Genomic DNA, 18,087 nt, shown 5'->3' with positions numbered 1-18,087 from the left:
ATCTTTTCTTTCACAATTTTATATCCATGTCAAAACTGGTATTTATCTAAAGTATTGATGTTTTTCCTACTCTCCCACACTACAATGTTTTATTCAGTGGGCCAAATGCTCGGGAAGATTTGTGACCTTTGTTTTGTTATTCTTGCTATTTTGTTCCCCATTATATTGACTTTTTTCTCCTGCCAGAAATATAACAGACAAGAAGGGGAGGCCACTGCACTTTAAGAATATGAAAATTTTCATTCCTCTTGACCCTGGCCCCATTTCTTAGGACCACAGACAGAATCTTGTCTAAAAAGAAGTCCCTCAAAGCCAGTGGCCATATTGCTCTGCTGTCCCAGCTGAGCTGTCGGCAGACGAAGCCAAGGGAGGGCCTGAAAGAAATGAAATGACGTATGTGTCTGGGGACAGAGACCATTGCTTTAAATGACAGGAACAGCTGCTCCTCTAATTTGTTCTGAAGTCACCCATTTATATCCCCATAGCACACTTTAGCTTCTTGAAAGCCATTTTCACAGGCTTCATCTTTTTCCCTCTCACCACATGCCAGCCTGACAGAGCAGGAAATGAGGACATACAGATCAGGTGGTCTGCCATGTTAGTGGCAGCTCCCAGTCAAGAAGCCATGTCTCTTGGTTCCTAATTTAGAACTCGTTTTACCAGACATATTCCAATTATGTTCCCAACGGCATGAGCAATCTGAAGCTGGATGTGTATCAACCAAGCCTTGTTTCCTTCCCTAAAAAAGTATAATGAAAACTGACATCCACCTGATTGCCATGGCCTGTACATAGTATGGGCTAAAACAAGTCATATACATATGGGAACCCAGCAGAGATAAACTAGAGGATTAGGGAGAAAAGGCATGCATGGAAAGCAAACTGTTCATTTGGATTTAGGGAACAGAAACCCTTCCTATTACTCACCTTCTCCAGCCAACGCCAGGATAGTCCTTGACCTGGTCTGTTTCCCATCGGAGTTTTTATTTGAACAAGACTGGGAGCAAGATGACCACTCTGTCCACTCGCTTACCACACAATCCATCCGGCAGGGAATTTCACACACCATCTGTTCAGGAGGAGGAGATGCTGGGCAGAGAGTCCCTGATACATCTTCTCCTGTAGTCAACCAGAGCAAAACAGATGTCCATTACTGTAAAATCGAGGCCAGTCCCAGGAAAATTTAGGTTCATTGCTTCCTCTACTACTTCAGTTTAGCTTAGAAGACTTCACCTGGTGTCCCTAAAACAATAACGTGCAAAAAACTGATTTTTTTTTCAGCCATTCATAATATTTATTTCAAGAAAAACTGTCAGGAGATAATTTGGCATTTAGAAAGGTAGATACAGCATCAAAACCGTCATTTGTCATCCTTCCCAGGGACGAGTGGGCTTCCTTCAGGAACAATTTAGCCATGGATGGCTGGAGACAGACAGGATTGACATGCTATGGACACCACATGTAACAGGTACATGTATTTCTGCAAAATGGGAGTCAGAGGAGCCTTTTGGCCTGAAAACCACAATTTATGTTGAGCAATCTATTCAGCAGCCCCCCACAAATTATCAGTCTAATTTTTTATTGGGTGCTTTCACCTCCAAGTATGTAACCTTAAGCGAGATTATCACACAGTGATACTTTTATTCTGTTTGTGCACAGTGGTAAATGTGCACAATGGAAATGAATCTGTGGCTAAAATTATATAATGTGTTGAGATAAAAGTTGAAAGCAAGTCCAAAATTTTCCCTAATCTATTCCCTCTTTGAATGATGTGATGAATTAGTCCAACCAAAACACACACACTCACACACACACACACACACACACACGTATATATGATAATGGGGGATGGAGTTTTACAGTTATCAACAACAGACAAGACTAAGGGGATCATTCCTACGTTGCTTTTCCATATCTCAAATGATTACAATGAATTTTTTCTAAGCTCTCTTTTAGGTTACTTATTCACCATTTTTAGAATTCAAATATTCTTCTTTATAGATAACAATTCAACTCTTACTATGCTCCCCCCCATTCACAGTCACCTCATAAATACAGAAGACATGAAAAATAGTAAAACCATTTATGGTTTGAAGCAACAACATGAAATGTGGAATGGCAACTCTAGGAGAGAGGTAGTTTTGTCTTTGTGACTTTATGCCCATGGAATTCTCCTGTCATAATCTGTCTGACACAAAAAATAACTAATATTTATGCAGTATCTCACTTATGCCAGGCACTGTCCTTATAAGATGCTCTTATAGACAGGGTTGACCCATCTTCTTTTATAGATGAGGAGTCAGTGGCTCTGGAAGGAAAACTTGCTCAGGGTCACACAGGCCTGAGTTGGGAAGCAAATGAAAACTTTCTGACTCCAAAAATTCTGGTTTCCCCATTAGACATATTGTATCTAATTCTAAGAGATGGATATTCCTTTGCAGAGGAAGTAAATAAAACAAGCTGACAGTGAGCAAGACTGCCTGGAGGAGAAGCTAGTGCCCTCCTAAGATCTGCATTCATATTTGTAAATGAGGCCAGGCTCATTGCCCTTGAGGTACAAATAAAACTTTTCAAGCATATTATGAGAAGTAATGGAGATTCTAGCAGATAATCGAGCTGAAAGACCAGTTCCAATCACTCTCTTTTCAGTCTCAATCTATTTTCAGGTTGAGTCCACACTGTATGGTACATGCAAACATGCACACGGACGTACATGGATGCACACGTGCGTGCACACACACACATACACACACCCAATACAGCTTAGGGGGAGTGCTTTCCCAAGTACAGAAGTAGGCAGGTCAAACTAAACATACAAACTACATCTAATCAAAATTCAATTTCCACATCTGTGAATATTATGAGGATAATTTTTTTATAGAAAAACACTTTAAAGCAGTGTCTTGCAAAGAACATTTTGATGAATAAGAGATATTTGAAGAGTTCTTACTTTAAACAGTGGGGGGAAAGCTGAGACGTCCTAGATTAAAATAGCAAAATTGGTCTCACCACTGGAGAGTAGTGTGTGTTGAAAATGCCAATTGCCATGTAAACTTCCTTCGATGGAAATGGTATGTAGTATTTTTCATCCTTATTTGACCAAAGGCCATCCTTTTTTAGGGAGCACCTCTCCCAGAAATGGTATTTTTATTAACATCTTTTGAGAAAACCCTGCCTTCAAGAGTTACAAAATTATCAACTACTATTTGATGAGCATATACCATGTCCAAGGCATATAATGGGATAAATATAAGTGAAGATACTACAATTTATCCCCCTAGAACTCATGATTCATAACAGAGATGAGTTATAAATACATAAAGATAAAACTTAGTCCAAAAGTAAATGTCAAGTTGTAAATGTGTGTTTTAAATAAAGAAGTGCTGTAGTGATTTAGGGAAGAGATGGACCTCTGGGGAACTAGTCTGAGAACAGAAGGCTTTCAACAAGGAGAAAGAGACAGGGTGACAACTGGTGGCAATCAGGGAGGGCATGCCAGTCAATGCAACTGTCAACAAAGGTATAATGATGGGAAAATACAAGGTACGTGAAAGACAGTTAATCCTGAATCTGCCTGAGGAGAAGAGGAAGCCCATGTTGGAAGAGTTGTTTGACATCAAATTCTGAATAACTTAGACTGACACACCAATTTTGTTCTATTTCTGGCTTCCTGCAATTCCCAAATGCTCAAGTTTCCCATGACCTAAATTTAACTTCCTCCCCAGTCATCCATCATTCAGCACCCTTAGTATTCACTTCTGGTGCTGGGATGCCTTTTAAAACCTAAGCTTTCCCATAAACTGATATATCCATTTTCACAGTGCAGTGAAATGTCAATACTCCCACCAACACTTTGATAGCTTGTCGATATGGACTAATTTGGAAATGTGAGCAATCAGATAAGTTATTCTTTAGCGAAGCCAAGTTAATAGTCATGGGCAGGCTCTTCAATTCTTGTGTGAGCTATTTTATAAGAAATCTTGCCAAAGAAAAGCTGCACAATGGGATCCTAGTCACAGGTGGCCTATCCAGACACAGTTAAGTATCTGAAGGTGGGAGAGGTCAGGAAGATGGCGGAAGAGTAAGACGCGGAGATCACCTTCCTCCCCACAGATACATCAGAAATTCATCTACACGTGGAACAACTCCTACAGAACACCTACTGAATGCTGACAGAAGACCTCAGACCCCCCAAAAGGCAAGAAACTCCCCACGTACCTGGGTAGGGCAAAAGAAACAAGAATAAACAGAGACAAAAGGATAGGGACAGGACCTGCACCAGTGTGAGGGAGCCATGAAGGAGGAAAGGTTTCCACACACTAGGAAGCCCTTTCGCGGGTGGAGACTGCGGGTGGCAGAGGGGGAAAGCTTCTGAGTCATGGAAGAGAGCGCAGCAACAGGAGTGTGGAGGGCAAAGCAGAGAGATTCCCGCACAGAGGATCGGTGCCGACCGGCACTCACCAGCCCGAGAGGCTTGTCTGCTCGGCCGCCGGGGAGGGCGGAGGTGGGAGCTGAGGCTCGGGTTTCGGGTTTCAGTCGGAGCGCGGGGAGAGGAGGACTGGGGTCGGCGGCAGGAAGAGAGCCTGAAGGGGTTAGTGCACCACGGCTAGCCCGGAGGGAGTCCGGGGAAAAAGTCTGGAGCTGCCAAAGAGGCAAGAGACTTTTTCTTCCCTTTTGTTTCCTGGTGCGCGAGGAGAGGGCATTAAGAGCATTGCTTAAAGAAGCTCCAGAGACGGGCGCGAGCCGCGGCTAAAAGTGTGGACCCCAGAGACAGGCGTGGGACGCTGGGGCTGCTGCTGCTGCCGCCGCCAAGAGGCCTCTGTGCGAGCGCAGGTCACTGTCCACGCCCCCCTTCCGGGGAGCCTGTGCAGCCCGCCACTGCTGGGGTCCCAGGATCCAGGGACGGCTTCCCCAGGAGAGCGCACGGCACGCCTCAGGCTGGTGCAACATCACGCCGGCCTCTGCCGCCGCAGGCTCGCCCCGCACTCCGTACCCCTCCCTCCCCCCGACCTGAGTGAGCCAGAGCCCCCGAAGCAGCTGCTCCTTTAATCCCGTCCTGTCTGAGCGAAGAACAGACGCCCTCCAGCGACCTACACGCAGAGGCGGGGCCAAATCCAAAGCTGAGACCCGGGAGCTGTGAGAACAAAGAAGAGAAAGGGAAATCTCTCCCAGCAGCCTCAGAAGCAGCGGATTAAAGCTCCACGATCAACTTGATGTACCCTGCATCTGTGGAATACATGAATAGACAACGAATCATCCCAAATTGAGGAGGTGGACTTGGAGAACAAGATTTACGATTTTTTTCCCCTTGTTCTCTTTTTGTGAAAGTGTATGTGTATGCTTCTGTGTGAGATTTTGTCTATATAGTTTTGCTTCCACCATTTGTCCCAGGGTTCTATCTGTCCGTTTTTTGTTTGTTTTTAATTTTTAATTTTTTTAATAATTACTTTTTTATTTTAATAATGCTATTATATTTTATCATACTTTATTCTATTTTACTTTATCTTCTCTCTTTCTCTTTTTCCTACCTTCCGTCCTTCCTCCCTCCCTCCCTCCGCCCTCCCTCCCTTCTTTCTTTCTTTCTTTCCTTTTTTCCTCCCTCCCTTTCTTTCTTTCTTTCTTTTTCTTTCTTTCTTTCTTTCATCTTCTACTAATTCTTTCTTTCCACTTTTTCTCCTTTTTATTCTAAGCCCAGCGGATGAAAGGCTCTTGGTACTGCAGCCAGGAGTCAGTGCTGTGCCTCTGAGGTGGGAGAGCCAACTTCAGGACACTGGTCCACAAGAGACCTCCCAGCTCCACATAATATCAAACGGCAAAAATCACCCAGAGATTTTCGTCTCAACACCAGCACCCAGCTTCACTCAAAGACCAGCAAGCTACAGTGCTGGCCACCCTATGCCAAGCAACTAGCAAGACAGGAACACAACCCCACCCATTAGCAGAGAGTCTGCCTAAAAATATAATAAGGCCACAGACACCCCAAAACACACCACCAGACGCGGACCTGTCCACCAGAAAGACAAGATCCACCCTCATCCACCAAAACACAGGCACTAGTCCCCTCCATCAGGAAGCCTACACAACCGACTGGAACAACTTTAGCCACTGGGCACAGACAGCAAAAACAACGGGAACTACAAACCGGCAGCCTGCAAAAAGGAGACCCCAAACACAGTAAGATAAGCAAAATGAGAAGACAGAAAAACACACAGCAGGTGAAGGAGCAAGATAAAAACCCACCAGACCTAACAAATGAAGAGGAAATAGGCAGTCTACCTGAAAAAGAATTCAGAATAATGATAGTAAAGATGATCCAAAATCTTGGAAATAGAATAGACAAAATGCAAGAAACAGTTAAGAAGGACGTAGAAGAACTAAAGATGAATCAAGCAACGATTAAAAACACAATAAATGAAATGAAAAATACTGTAGATGGGATCAATAGCAGAATAACTGAGGCAGAAGAACGGGTAAGTGACCTGGAAGATAAAATAGTGGAAATAACTGCTGCAGAGCAGAATAAAGAAAAAAGAATGAAAAGAACTGAGGACAGTCTCAGAGACCTCTGGGACAACATTAAGCGCACCAATATTCAAATTATAGGGGTTCCAGAAGAAGAAGAGAAAAAGAAAGAGACTGAGAAAATATTTGAAGAGATTATAGTTGAAAAGTTCCCTAATATGGGAAAGGAAACAGTTAATCAAGTCCAGGAGGCACAGAGAGTCCCATACAGAATAAATCCAAGGAGAAATATGCCAAGACACATATTAATCAAACTGTCAAAAATTAAACACAAAGAAAACATATTAAAACCAGCAAGGGAAAAACAACAAATAACACACAAGGGAATCCCCATCAGGTTAACAGCTGATCTCTCAGCAGAAACTCTACAAGCCAGAAGGGAGTGGCAGGACATATTTAAAGTGATGAAGGAGAAAAACCTACAACCAAGATTACTCTACCCAGCAAGGATCTCATTCAGATTTGATGGCGAAATTAAAACCTTTACAGATAAGCAAAAGCTGAGAGAGTTCAGCACCACCAAACCAGCTTTACAACAAATGGTAAAGGAACTTCTCTAGGCAAGAAACACAACAGAAGGAAAATTCCTACAACAACGAACCCAAAACAATTAAGGAAATGGGAATAGGAACATACATATCGATAATTACCTTAAATGTAGATGGATTAAATGCTCCCACCAAAAGACACAGATTGGCTGAATGGATACAAAAACAAGACCCATATATATGCTGTCTACAAGAGACCCACTTCAGACCTAGAGACACATACAGATTGAAAGAAAGGGGATGGAAAAAGATTCCATGCAAATGGAAATCAAAAGAAAGCTAGAGTAGCAATTCTTATATCAAACAAAATAGACTTTAAAATAAAGACTATTAGAAGAGACAAAGAAGGACACTACATAATGATCAAGGGATCGATCCAAGAAGAAGATATAACAATTGTAAATATTTATGCACCCAACATAGGAGCACCTCAATACATAAGGCATATAGTAACAGCCACAAAAGGGGAAATCGACAGTAACACACTCATAGTAGGGGACTTCAACACCCCACTTTCACCAATGGACAGATCATCCAAAATGAAAGTAAATAAGGAAACACAAGCTTTAAATGATACATTAAACAAGAGGGACTTAATTGATATTTATAGGGCATTCCATCCAAAAACAACAGAATACACATTTTTCTCAAGTGCTCATGGAACATTCTCCAGGATAGATCATATCTTGGGTCACAAATAAAGCCTTGATAAATTTAAGAAAATTGAAATTGTATCAAGTATCTTTTCCGACCACAATGCTATGAGACTAGACATCAATTACAGGAAAAGATCTGAAAAAAAAATACAAACACATGGAGGCTAAACAATACACTACTTAATAACGAAGTGATCACTGAAGAAATCAAAGAGGAAATTAAAAAATACCTAGAAGCACATGACAATGGAGACATGACGACCCAAAACCTATGGGACGCAGCAAAAGCAGTTCTAAGGGGGAAGTTTATAGCAATACAATCCCACCTAAAGAAACAGGAAACATGTCGAGTAAACAACCTGACCCTGCACCTAAAGCAATTAGAGAAAGAAGAACAAAAATCCCCCAAAGTTAGCAGAAGGAAATAAATCATATAGATCAGATCAGAAATAAATGAAAAAGAAATGAAGGATACGATAGCAAAGATCAATAAAACTAAAAGCTGGTTCTTTGAGAAGATAAACAAAATTGATAAACCATTAGCCAGACTCATCAAGAAAAAAGGGAGAAGACTCAAATCAATAGAATTAGAAATGAAAAAGGAGAAGTAACAACTGACACTGCAGAAATACAAAAGATCATGAGAGATTACTATAAGCAACTCTATGCCAATAAAATAGACAACCTGGAAGAAATGGACAAATTCTTAGAAATGCACAACGTGCCAAGACTGAATCAGGAAGAAATAGAAAATATGAATAGACCAATCACAAGCACTGAAATTGAAACTGTGATTAAAAATCTTCCAACAAACAAAAGCCCAGGACCAGATAGCTTCACAGGCGAATTCTATCAAACATTTAGAGAAGAGCTAACACCTATCCTTCTCAAACTCTTCTAAAACATAGCAGAGGGAGGAACACTCCCAAACTCATTCTACAAGGCCACCATCACCTTGATACCAAAACCAGGCAAGGATGTCACAAAGAAAGAAAACTACAGGCCAATATCACAGATGAACATAGATGCAAAAATCCTCAACAAAATACTAGCACACAGAATCCAATAGCACATTAAAAGGATCATACACCATGATCAAGTGGGGTTTATTCCAGGAATGCAAGGATTCTTCAATATACGCAAATCAATCAATGTGATACACCATATTAACAAATTGAAGGAGAAAAACCATATGATCATTTCAATAGATGCAGAGAAAGCTTTTGACAAAGTTCAACACCCATTTATGATAAAAACCCTGCAGAAAGTAGGCATAGAGGGAACTTTCCTCAATATAATAAAGGCCATATATGACAAACCCACAGCCAGCATCGTCCTCAATGGTTAAAAATTGAAACCATTTCCACTAAGATCAGGAACAAGACAAGGCTGCCCAGTCTCACCACTCTTATTGAACATAGTTTTGGAAGTTTTAGCCACAGCAATCAGAGAAGAAAAGGAAATAAAAGGAATCCAATTGGAAAAGAAGAAGTAAATCTGTCACTGTTTGCAGATGACATGGTACTATACATAGAGAATCCTAAAGATGCTACCAGAAAACTACTAAGGCTAATCAATGAATTTGGTAAAGTAGCAGGATACAAAATTAATGCACAGAAATCTCTGGCATTCCTGTACACTAATGATGAAAAATCTGAAAGTGAAATCAAGAAAACACTCCCATTTACCATTGCAACAAAAATAATAAAATATCTAGGAATAAACCTACCTAAGGAGACAAAAGACCTGTATGCAGGAAATTGTAAGACACTGATGAAAGAAATTAAAGATGATACAACTAGATGGAGAGATATACCATGCTCCTGGACTGGAAGAATCAATATTGTGAAAATGACTCTACTACCCAAAGCAATCTACAGATTCAATGCAATCCCTATCAAACTACAACTGGCATTTTTCACAGAACTAGAACAAAAAATTTCAAAATTTGTTTGGAAAAACAAGAGATCCAGAATAGCCAAAGCAATCTTGAGAACGAAAAACAGAGCTGGAGCAATCAGGCTCCCTGACTTCAGACTATACTACAAAGCTACAGTAATCAAGACAGTGTGGTACTGGCACAAAAACAGAAAGATAGATCAATGGAACAGGATAGAAAGCCCAGAGATAAACCCACGCACATATGGTCAACTTATCTTTGATAAAGGAGGCAGGAATGTACAGTGGAGAAAGGACAGCCTCTTCAATAAGTGGTGCTGGGAAAACTGGACAGGGACATGTAAAAGTATGAGATTAGATCACTCCCTAACACCATACACAAAAATAAGCTCAAAATGGATTAAAGACCTAAATGTAAGGCCAGAAACTATCAAATTCTTAGAGGAAAACATAGGCAGAACACTCTATGACATAAATCACACCACGATCCTTTTGGACCCACCTCATAGAGAAATGGAAATAAAAATAAAAATAAACAAATGGCACCCAATGAAACTTCAAAGCTTTTGCACAGCAAAGGAAACCGTAAACAAGACTGAAAGACAACCCTCAGAATGGGAGAAAATATTTGCAAATGAAGCAATTGACAAAGGATTAATCTCCAAAATTTACAAGCAGCTCATGCAGCTCAATAGCAAAAAAACAAACACCCCAATCCAAAAATGGGCAGAAGACCTAAATAGACATTTCTCCAAAGAAGATATACAGACTGCCAACAAACACATGAAAGAATGCTCAACATCATTAATCATTAGAGAAATGCAAATCAAAACTACAATGAGATATCATCTCACACCAGTCAGAATGGCCATCATCAAAAAATCTACAAACGATAAATGCTGGAGAGGGTGTGGAGAAAAGGGAACACTCTTGCACTGCTGGTGGGAATGTGAATTGGTACAGCCACTATGGAGAACTGTACGGAGGTTCCTTAAAAAACTACAAATAGAACTACCATATGACCCAGCAATCCCACTACTAGGCATATACCCTGAGAAAACCATAATTCAAAAAGAGACATGTACCAAAATGTTCATTGCAGCTCTATTCACAATAGCCCAGAGATGGAAACAACCTAAGTGTCCATCATCGGATGAATGGATAAAGAAGATGTGGCACATATATACAATGGAATATTACTCAGCCATAAAAGGAAACGAAATTGAGCTATTTGTAATGAGGTGGATAGACCTAGAGTCTTTCATACAGAGTGAAGTAAGTCAGAAAGAGAAAGACAAATACAGTATGCTAACACATATATATATGGAATTTAAGAAAAAAAATGTAATGAAGAACTGAAGACAGGAATAAAGACACAGACCTACTTGAGAATGGACTTGAGGATATGGGAAGGGGGAAGGGTAAGCTGTGACAAAGCGAGAGAGAGGCATGGACATATATACACTACCAAACGTAAGGTAGATAGATAGTGGGAAGCAGCCGAATAGCACAGGGAGATCAGCTCGATGCTTTGTGACCGCCTGGAGGGGTGGGATAGGGAGGGTGGGAGGGAGGGAGACCCAAGAGGGAAGAGATTTGGGAACAGATGTATATGTATGACTGATTCATTTTGTTATAAAGCAGAAACTAATAAAGAAAAAAAAAGAAAAAATGTATCTGAAGGTGAAGCCCAGCACCACTTATCCTCTTGAGCATATCACTTAACCTCTTTGAATCTGTTATCTCATCTGCAATTATGAAATAATAACACTTTTGAAAGCTAGTCTAAGGTTCAGAAATCACTTATACAACAAACACAGCAGGGTGTCCAACAACAGAGGGAGGACTCAATATAGAGGAACCTTTAAAACCTTTTAAAATGTTGTTTGGGGCTTCCCTGGTGGCGCAGTGGTTAAGAATCCACCTGCCGGGCCTCCCTGGTGGCGCAAGTGGTTGAGAGTCCGCCTGCCGATGCAGGGGATGCGGGTTCGTGCCCCGGTCTGGGAGGATCCCATGTGCCGCGGAGCGGCTGGGCCCGTGAGCCATGGCCGCTGAGCCTGCGCGTCCGGAGCCTGCGCGTCCGGAGCCTGTGCTCCGCAACGGGGGAGGCCACAACAGTGAGAGGCCCGCATACCGCAAAAAAAAAAAAAAAAAAAAAAAAAAAAAAAAAGAATCCACCTGCCAATGCAGGGGACACGGGTTCGGGCCCTGGTCTGGGAAGATCCCACATGCTGCGGAGCAACTAAGCCCATGTGCCACAACTACTGAGCCTGCGCTCTACAGCCTGCAAGCCACAACTACTGAGCCTGCGTGCTGCAACTACTGAAGCCTCCGCGCCTAGAGCCCGTGCTCCACAACAAGAGAAGCCACTGCAATGAGAAGGCTGTGCACCGCAACGAAGAGTAGCCCCTGCTCAACACAACTAGAGAATGCCCACGTGCAGCAACGAAGACCCAACACAGAGAAAGAAAGGAAGGAAGGAAGGAAGGAAGATAGGAAGGAAGGAAGGAAGGAAAGAAAGAAAGAAAGAAAATGTTGTTTGCAAAGATGTACACCACCAAAACCCAATGGCATTCTTGATCTAAAAAACCTAGATACTTATGCCATAACCATGGAAAGCACTTGCTTTACTGTGCATATATGGGTACATATAACCACCAATAACTTCACAGATGAGTTCACATAATATATAAAGACTGCTTATAATTATCCAGATCACTTTATTTATATGTGGCTCATCTAAACCATTTAAGAGCGAAAAATAAAGCACTTGAGCTTGAATAACCTCATCTGCCCATCTACATTGGTAATAATGATCTTCCTATTGCACGGAGAGAACTCATTTCAAAAGAAGCGCATTTATACTTTCTTGTTTTCATTTTCATGGATGGATCAATGAGACCAGCTGAAATCTCAGGCAAGTGTGGAAAATAAAGCAGCATGTGGGACAGAAACTTAGTCATTAAAAGTGATTTTCACAAGCTCTTAAAATCTAATATTACAAAAAATTGAGTATATTTAAGAGGGAAATTGAATTCATCTTTCAAGGAGACTCTAAAATTACTCCCAGTTCTCATCACACTCCCTGGATCAATAATGACAAACTCCACATTCTCTCCTCATAGACTAGACTTATTTAAACCAGTTGTGATTCTGAAAATATGGGATATGATGCTGCTCCAACCTTGTCACTCACGATTTTTTAATAATTTAATATGGTGAAGTCCACATTACATAAAATTAAACATTTAATTTTTATTATTATTATGTTTTGGCAGCGAGGCATATGGGATCTTAGTTCCCCGGCCAGATATCGAACCCGTGCCCCCTGCAGTGGAAGTGCGGAGTCCTAACCACTGGACCGTCAGGGAAGTCCAAAGTTAACCATTTTAGAGTAAACACTTCAGCGGCATTTAGTAAATCACGATGTTTTGGCAATTACCACCTCTATCTAGTTTCAAAACGTTTCATTACTCCAAAGTAAAACCCTTTACCCATTAAGCAGTTTCTCCCCATTACTTCCTCCCTCAGACCCTGGCAGCCACCAATTACTGTTCTATCTCTACAGCTTTATCTATTCTGAATAGTTTATGTCAGTGGAATCATATAAGTTGTGATTTTTTGCATCTGGGCTCTTTCACTTAGCATAATATTCTGGAGGCTCATGCATGTTGTAGTATATATCACTACTTCATTCCATTTTATGATGGAATAACGTTCCATTGTATATATATACCAAGAGTTGTTTATCCATTCATCCAAACTCATACTTGTTTGAGGCCCTGAGTTCAATTATTTTCAGTATATACCTAGGGATGGAATTCCAGAGTCACAGTCATCACTCAGTTTTGTCTCAGTCTGTCAGTTGTTTGTCTGTGACTCTGGAGACCTTGGCGTAGATGACCAGACTAGGGCCTGGCCCTAGTTCATACTACTGTCTCATGCTTGCCAATTCCTGGCTAAAAACAACAGCGCTTAGATGAGAGAAAGAAAGATTCTTTTCTTTTTTTAAGAAGTATAGTTTATTTACAATGTTGTGGAAGTTTAGGTACAGCAAAGTGATTCAATTATATATATATATATATATATATATATATATATATATATATATATATACACATATATTCTTTTATGGATTCTTTTCCATTATAGGTTATTACAAGATATTGAATATAGCTCCCTGTGCTATACAGTAGGTCCTTGTTATCTATTTTATATATAGTAGTGTGTATCTGTTAATACCCAACTCCTAATTTATCCCTCACCCTGCCTTTTCCCTTTTGGTAACCATAAGTGTGTTTTCTATGTCTGTGAGCCTATTTCTGTTTTGTAAATAAGTTCATTTGTATCATTTTTTTTAGATTCCAAATATAACTGATATCATATGACATCTCTCTTTCTCTGTCTGACTCACTTCACTTAGTATGATCATCTCTAGGTCCACCTGAGAGAAACCTTGAACATATGAATAAACTCAGGATTCCCTAAAAAATGCTTCTTTTTCTGGTTCAAATGTATACGGTACTTAAAGTATAAATAGCTCATGACAGACTCTCTTTGGCTACTGGTCAAGCAACCATGTAAATTTAACACTAATGTAGCTTTCAGATTGTGGGCTTTCCACATCAACTAATGTTTAAACCATACCTATGCTATATACTATATCCTGTGGCTTTCTTTGTTTTATAATCCTAAGGAACTAGAATTTAATATTATGAGCTTCCATCTCTCTTTTGTAGTGATAGAATAAACAGCTATAATTCTTAGTTTTCTAACCTATACTGTAAGTGTCCAAAATTAGGAAAGTTATAGACAAAATAGAAAGGGAAACCCAGATATCCACAAATCTACAGTCATATTTTTAAAGTAGGCCAGCATTTTATCATTATACACACTTCAAACTACCTTATCTTCCAAAAATAATGCAATTTGGGTACTTTGTCGATATTTCTCTTGTGTGTTATTACACTCTATATGAAAAATAATGAAGCAGTTATCAGAAATACATGTCATAAAATTTTATGTCCTATTTAAATCCCAGAAAAGAATGCCAATAAACATTGATTAAACACCTGCCAACAGCTGAGTAAGATGTCAACGGATGGTACATAGCAAATTTACTGGAATTCATATGCACTTAATTCCATTTTTTAAATTTAAATATCTCCCTAAATGCAAGTAGCTTCTGGCCACTTCTGGACTGGGACCCTAATCAGCTAAGGAAATGTTTATATTTCAAACCAATAAAATATGAAAGAAAGCTAAGGGCTAAACGGAAGCCATGTGCAACTATGCAATGCCAGCAATTCAATTAATGTTTCTGGTTGCTGATTTTACCATTTGAAGTGTATTTGTCTATCTAGTTTGCACATATAGGAAGGCAAATTTTTAAAATCTGATGTTACGTATTATCATATTTATAATAACAGAAACAACAACTGCAATAACAAAATGGCATCAGCATGTGATGTTTGGGAAAGCACAGAGTGGGCTATACTCTGAGCAAACCATATTGTCTACTGAATATCCATATTGACATCATTAGTTAGGTACTATGGTCACACCTAAAGTACAGAGAGGTTAAAAATACTTGCTCAAGAGTCACATGGGCTTCCCTGGTGGCGCAGTGGTTGAGAGTCCGCCTGCCTATGCAGGGGACACGGGTTCGTGCCCCGGGCCAGGAAGATCCCACATGCCGCGGAGCGTTTGGGCCCGTAAGCCATGGCCGCTGAGCCTGCGCGTCCGGAGCCTTTGCTCCACAACGGGAGAGGCCACAACAGTGAGAGGCCCGTGTACCGAAAGAAAAAAAAAAAAAAAAAAGGGTCACATGGCTTGTACGTGTCTGAGCTAGAACTAGAAAACATACCTGTTAGACATTACAAGCTATATTCTTAACTGTTTTGCTGTATTGCATCCTGGTTCATGTGTCACATATGTCTTTCTCATTACATTACTTTTAGCTGATGCCAAACCACAAAGAAGGTATTCCATACAATTCACTGGCAGCTAGCCAGTAAATTTAGTATTGGAAAAAATAAGCCGAAAGGAGTGAGCAGTCCCTTGATTATCTAGGAACTGCATCATAAGATGAGGCAGAATAGGGCAATACTTTTCAAAAATAGAAAAGATAAGCAGATGAAGAACAGTTCAGAATGGAGAGATGGAAGATTAAGATAGAATGCCAGACCAAATAGGAACAGGTATGGACTTCCAGCAAAAACAGTACAATGTATGAGTAGATAAATGACACAAACACAAGCAAAAAATATAATAATGATGTAAGGATGCTCACAAAGTGAAAAACAACAAAACTCTAAGAGTTGATAAAAGGAAAAAAAAGAGAGAACATAAGTGCAAAGGCTAAAATAAACATAGTGGAAAATTCAAATAAATGTTAAAAGGAAAAGACTTTAGGAAAGCAATAACAGCTAAAAATAAGAAAACAATATTTCCAAGTGAAAGATGTTTACAAAAGCCAGAAGTTAGCTGAAATTGCACCTAATGGCGGATGAGTTGTTTGTTCAGAAGCCTAACTGACCAGCTATATGAAGATCCTCAGCATACAGGAATATAATAGCAGCTCACACTTGGATCACTTAGAATGTACCCAGCATAATGTTACATTTTACACCTATTTATTAACTCATTTAAATATCAACAGTAGTAAACAAAAATGCATCAATAATAGTAAACATGTATATTGTACATAATAGATGTTAGTGATTAAGTGAATTACATATATCAACTCACTTAGACGTCACAACAAAACTATGAGGTAAGAATTACCATTATGTTCATTATCTAGATGAGAATATTGAGTCTTAGATAAATTAAAATTACCTGCCCAAAGCCAAACACAAGTAAAATGATGGAGCTTGAATTTGGACCTGGGCAACATGGCTCTAGAGTCCATTTCTTAAATACAATGCTTTATTGACATGCATTGCTTTTACTCACTGTCAGGACAATATATGTACCCGGCTACACAAAACCCGATCTAGCGGAGAGTCAAGTGTAAAGCATCCCAACACCTTAGCTCATGAATCCTGTGTGTTACTCAGGGTGAGAGAAGATGCAAAATGGCAGAAACAGTATATGATTTAGGAGCAAACTACAATTGCTCAAAAAAAAAAAATCCAGGTAAAATCTAATAAAATGCCTCAGTGGGGAAATGTCACATTTTCTTGGTCTCAGTCACACATTCCAGGGGGAAGTAACCACTATTTTATGTGTGTGGGAAAGGTCTGAAAATTACACACTTGGGTTTACAAAAAAATAACTATGTAGTTCTGTTTTTGACACCTAGCAAAATGGGACCTTGAAAAAAATTCTTTTTTTCTAACAATGGCATCAATTTGCTCACAAGCCCTAATTTCTGGTTGGTAGCCAGGGCCAGATGGGAGTTGGGGAAGGAGGTGGGGAACAGAAATATACCCATTTAAAGTAACTTAGCACCTCATGATCAAACTAAATCTTTTCAAAGTTAACTCAGTCTAAGTTTCTCAACATTTCTCCCTCTCCTTTTGTCCCTTCTCTTTGGGTGGCAGCTGAGTGTAAGAGGAATGTCTGTTTCAAAGTTGCACATTCTCCTTTGAATTCAGCTGGTTCCCTACTGAGTTATTTCCATCGACTTGGTCTTTGCGTATCATTACCTAGTCTTTGAAGGTGCATCTGCACCCTCTGCTAATTTCTAGGGTCCCTGTCACAGCTTCTGATTTTCTAATCCACACACTTTATACTCACCTAAACCTGACTCCAAGCTAGTCTCAGTTTCCTGGGGCAGTCAACACCTCCACTTCCCATGGTGGGACATGATTTCAGGATCGCCCCCAGGTTATAAATAAACTGGGGAGACCAGGTTGGGAGGGTGATGAGCAGCTGGCTTACACCCACTCTGTGCCTCAACACACCACATCACTGTTTCACTACAGCAACACCATCACTTTATGTTGGGATGCAAGGAACCCTGTGTGCAGAGGCTCTTCCTACAGTCTCAAACCTGGGAACGAGGCACCGGCCCCTCTGCTTTTGCTTTCCCTTTAACCTATCTGAAATGTCCATAGTTTTCATTTCCTCAGCCCAACATTTCATGTGCAGAATGAGATGGGGCCAAGGACCCTCATGCCCATGTACCTCTTCTCAACATCCTCCCTAGATTCCTCCTTTCTGATCCAGAAAACTGGCCAATGCAGGATTCAGGCTTATGCTAAATCTGTATTCTGAGTCTTCTGGCCTCTCTTTTGATATCTGGAGGGAGCTCTTTGGAATTTACAAAACACTTTTCTTTCATATGCCTGGCTCTTGCATACAAAAGCCTGGTTTTCAGGATTACTGTCTCTGAAAAGAGCTTCAAGATTTCATTTTGGGGCACTGACTTGTTCTGTCTGTTTGCATTTGAGATATAATAATCCTAACTTTTTTGGACACAGTAGGTAGCTCAGAAATTTGGTGAGGTTGCACCGG

At 40.3% G+C, this 18,087-nt stretch overlaps 1 protein-coding gene across 1 annotated transcript in view; it reads right to left on the bottom strand.

The window, feature by feature from the left end:
• Positions 1–18,087, bottom strand: part of THSD7B (thrombospondin type 1 domain containing 7B) — an 801,116-nt gene that overhangs the window by 424,967 nt on the left and 358,062 nt on the right. The window contains exon 7 of the mRNA XM_060106700.1: positions 927–1,118. Coding sequence (XP_059962683.1) covers positions 927–1,118 — 192 coding nt within the window. The remainder of the gene's footprint in view (positions 1–926; positions 1,119–18,087) is intronic.

Source organism: Mesoplodon densirostris, chromosome 8, assembly GCF_025265405.1.
Source record: "Mesoplodon densirostris isolate mMesDen1 chromosome 8, mMesDen1 primary haplotype, whole genome shotgun sequence".
NCBI classification, from domain to species: Eukaryota; Metazoa; Chordata; class Mammalia; order Artiodactyla; family Ziphiidae; genus Mesoplodon; species Mesoplodon densirostris.
Note: the sequence above shows the minus strand (reverse complement) of the source record. Positions and strands in the feature narration are given on the sequence as shown.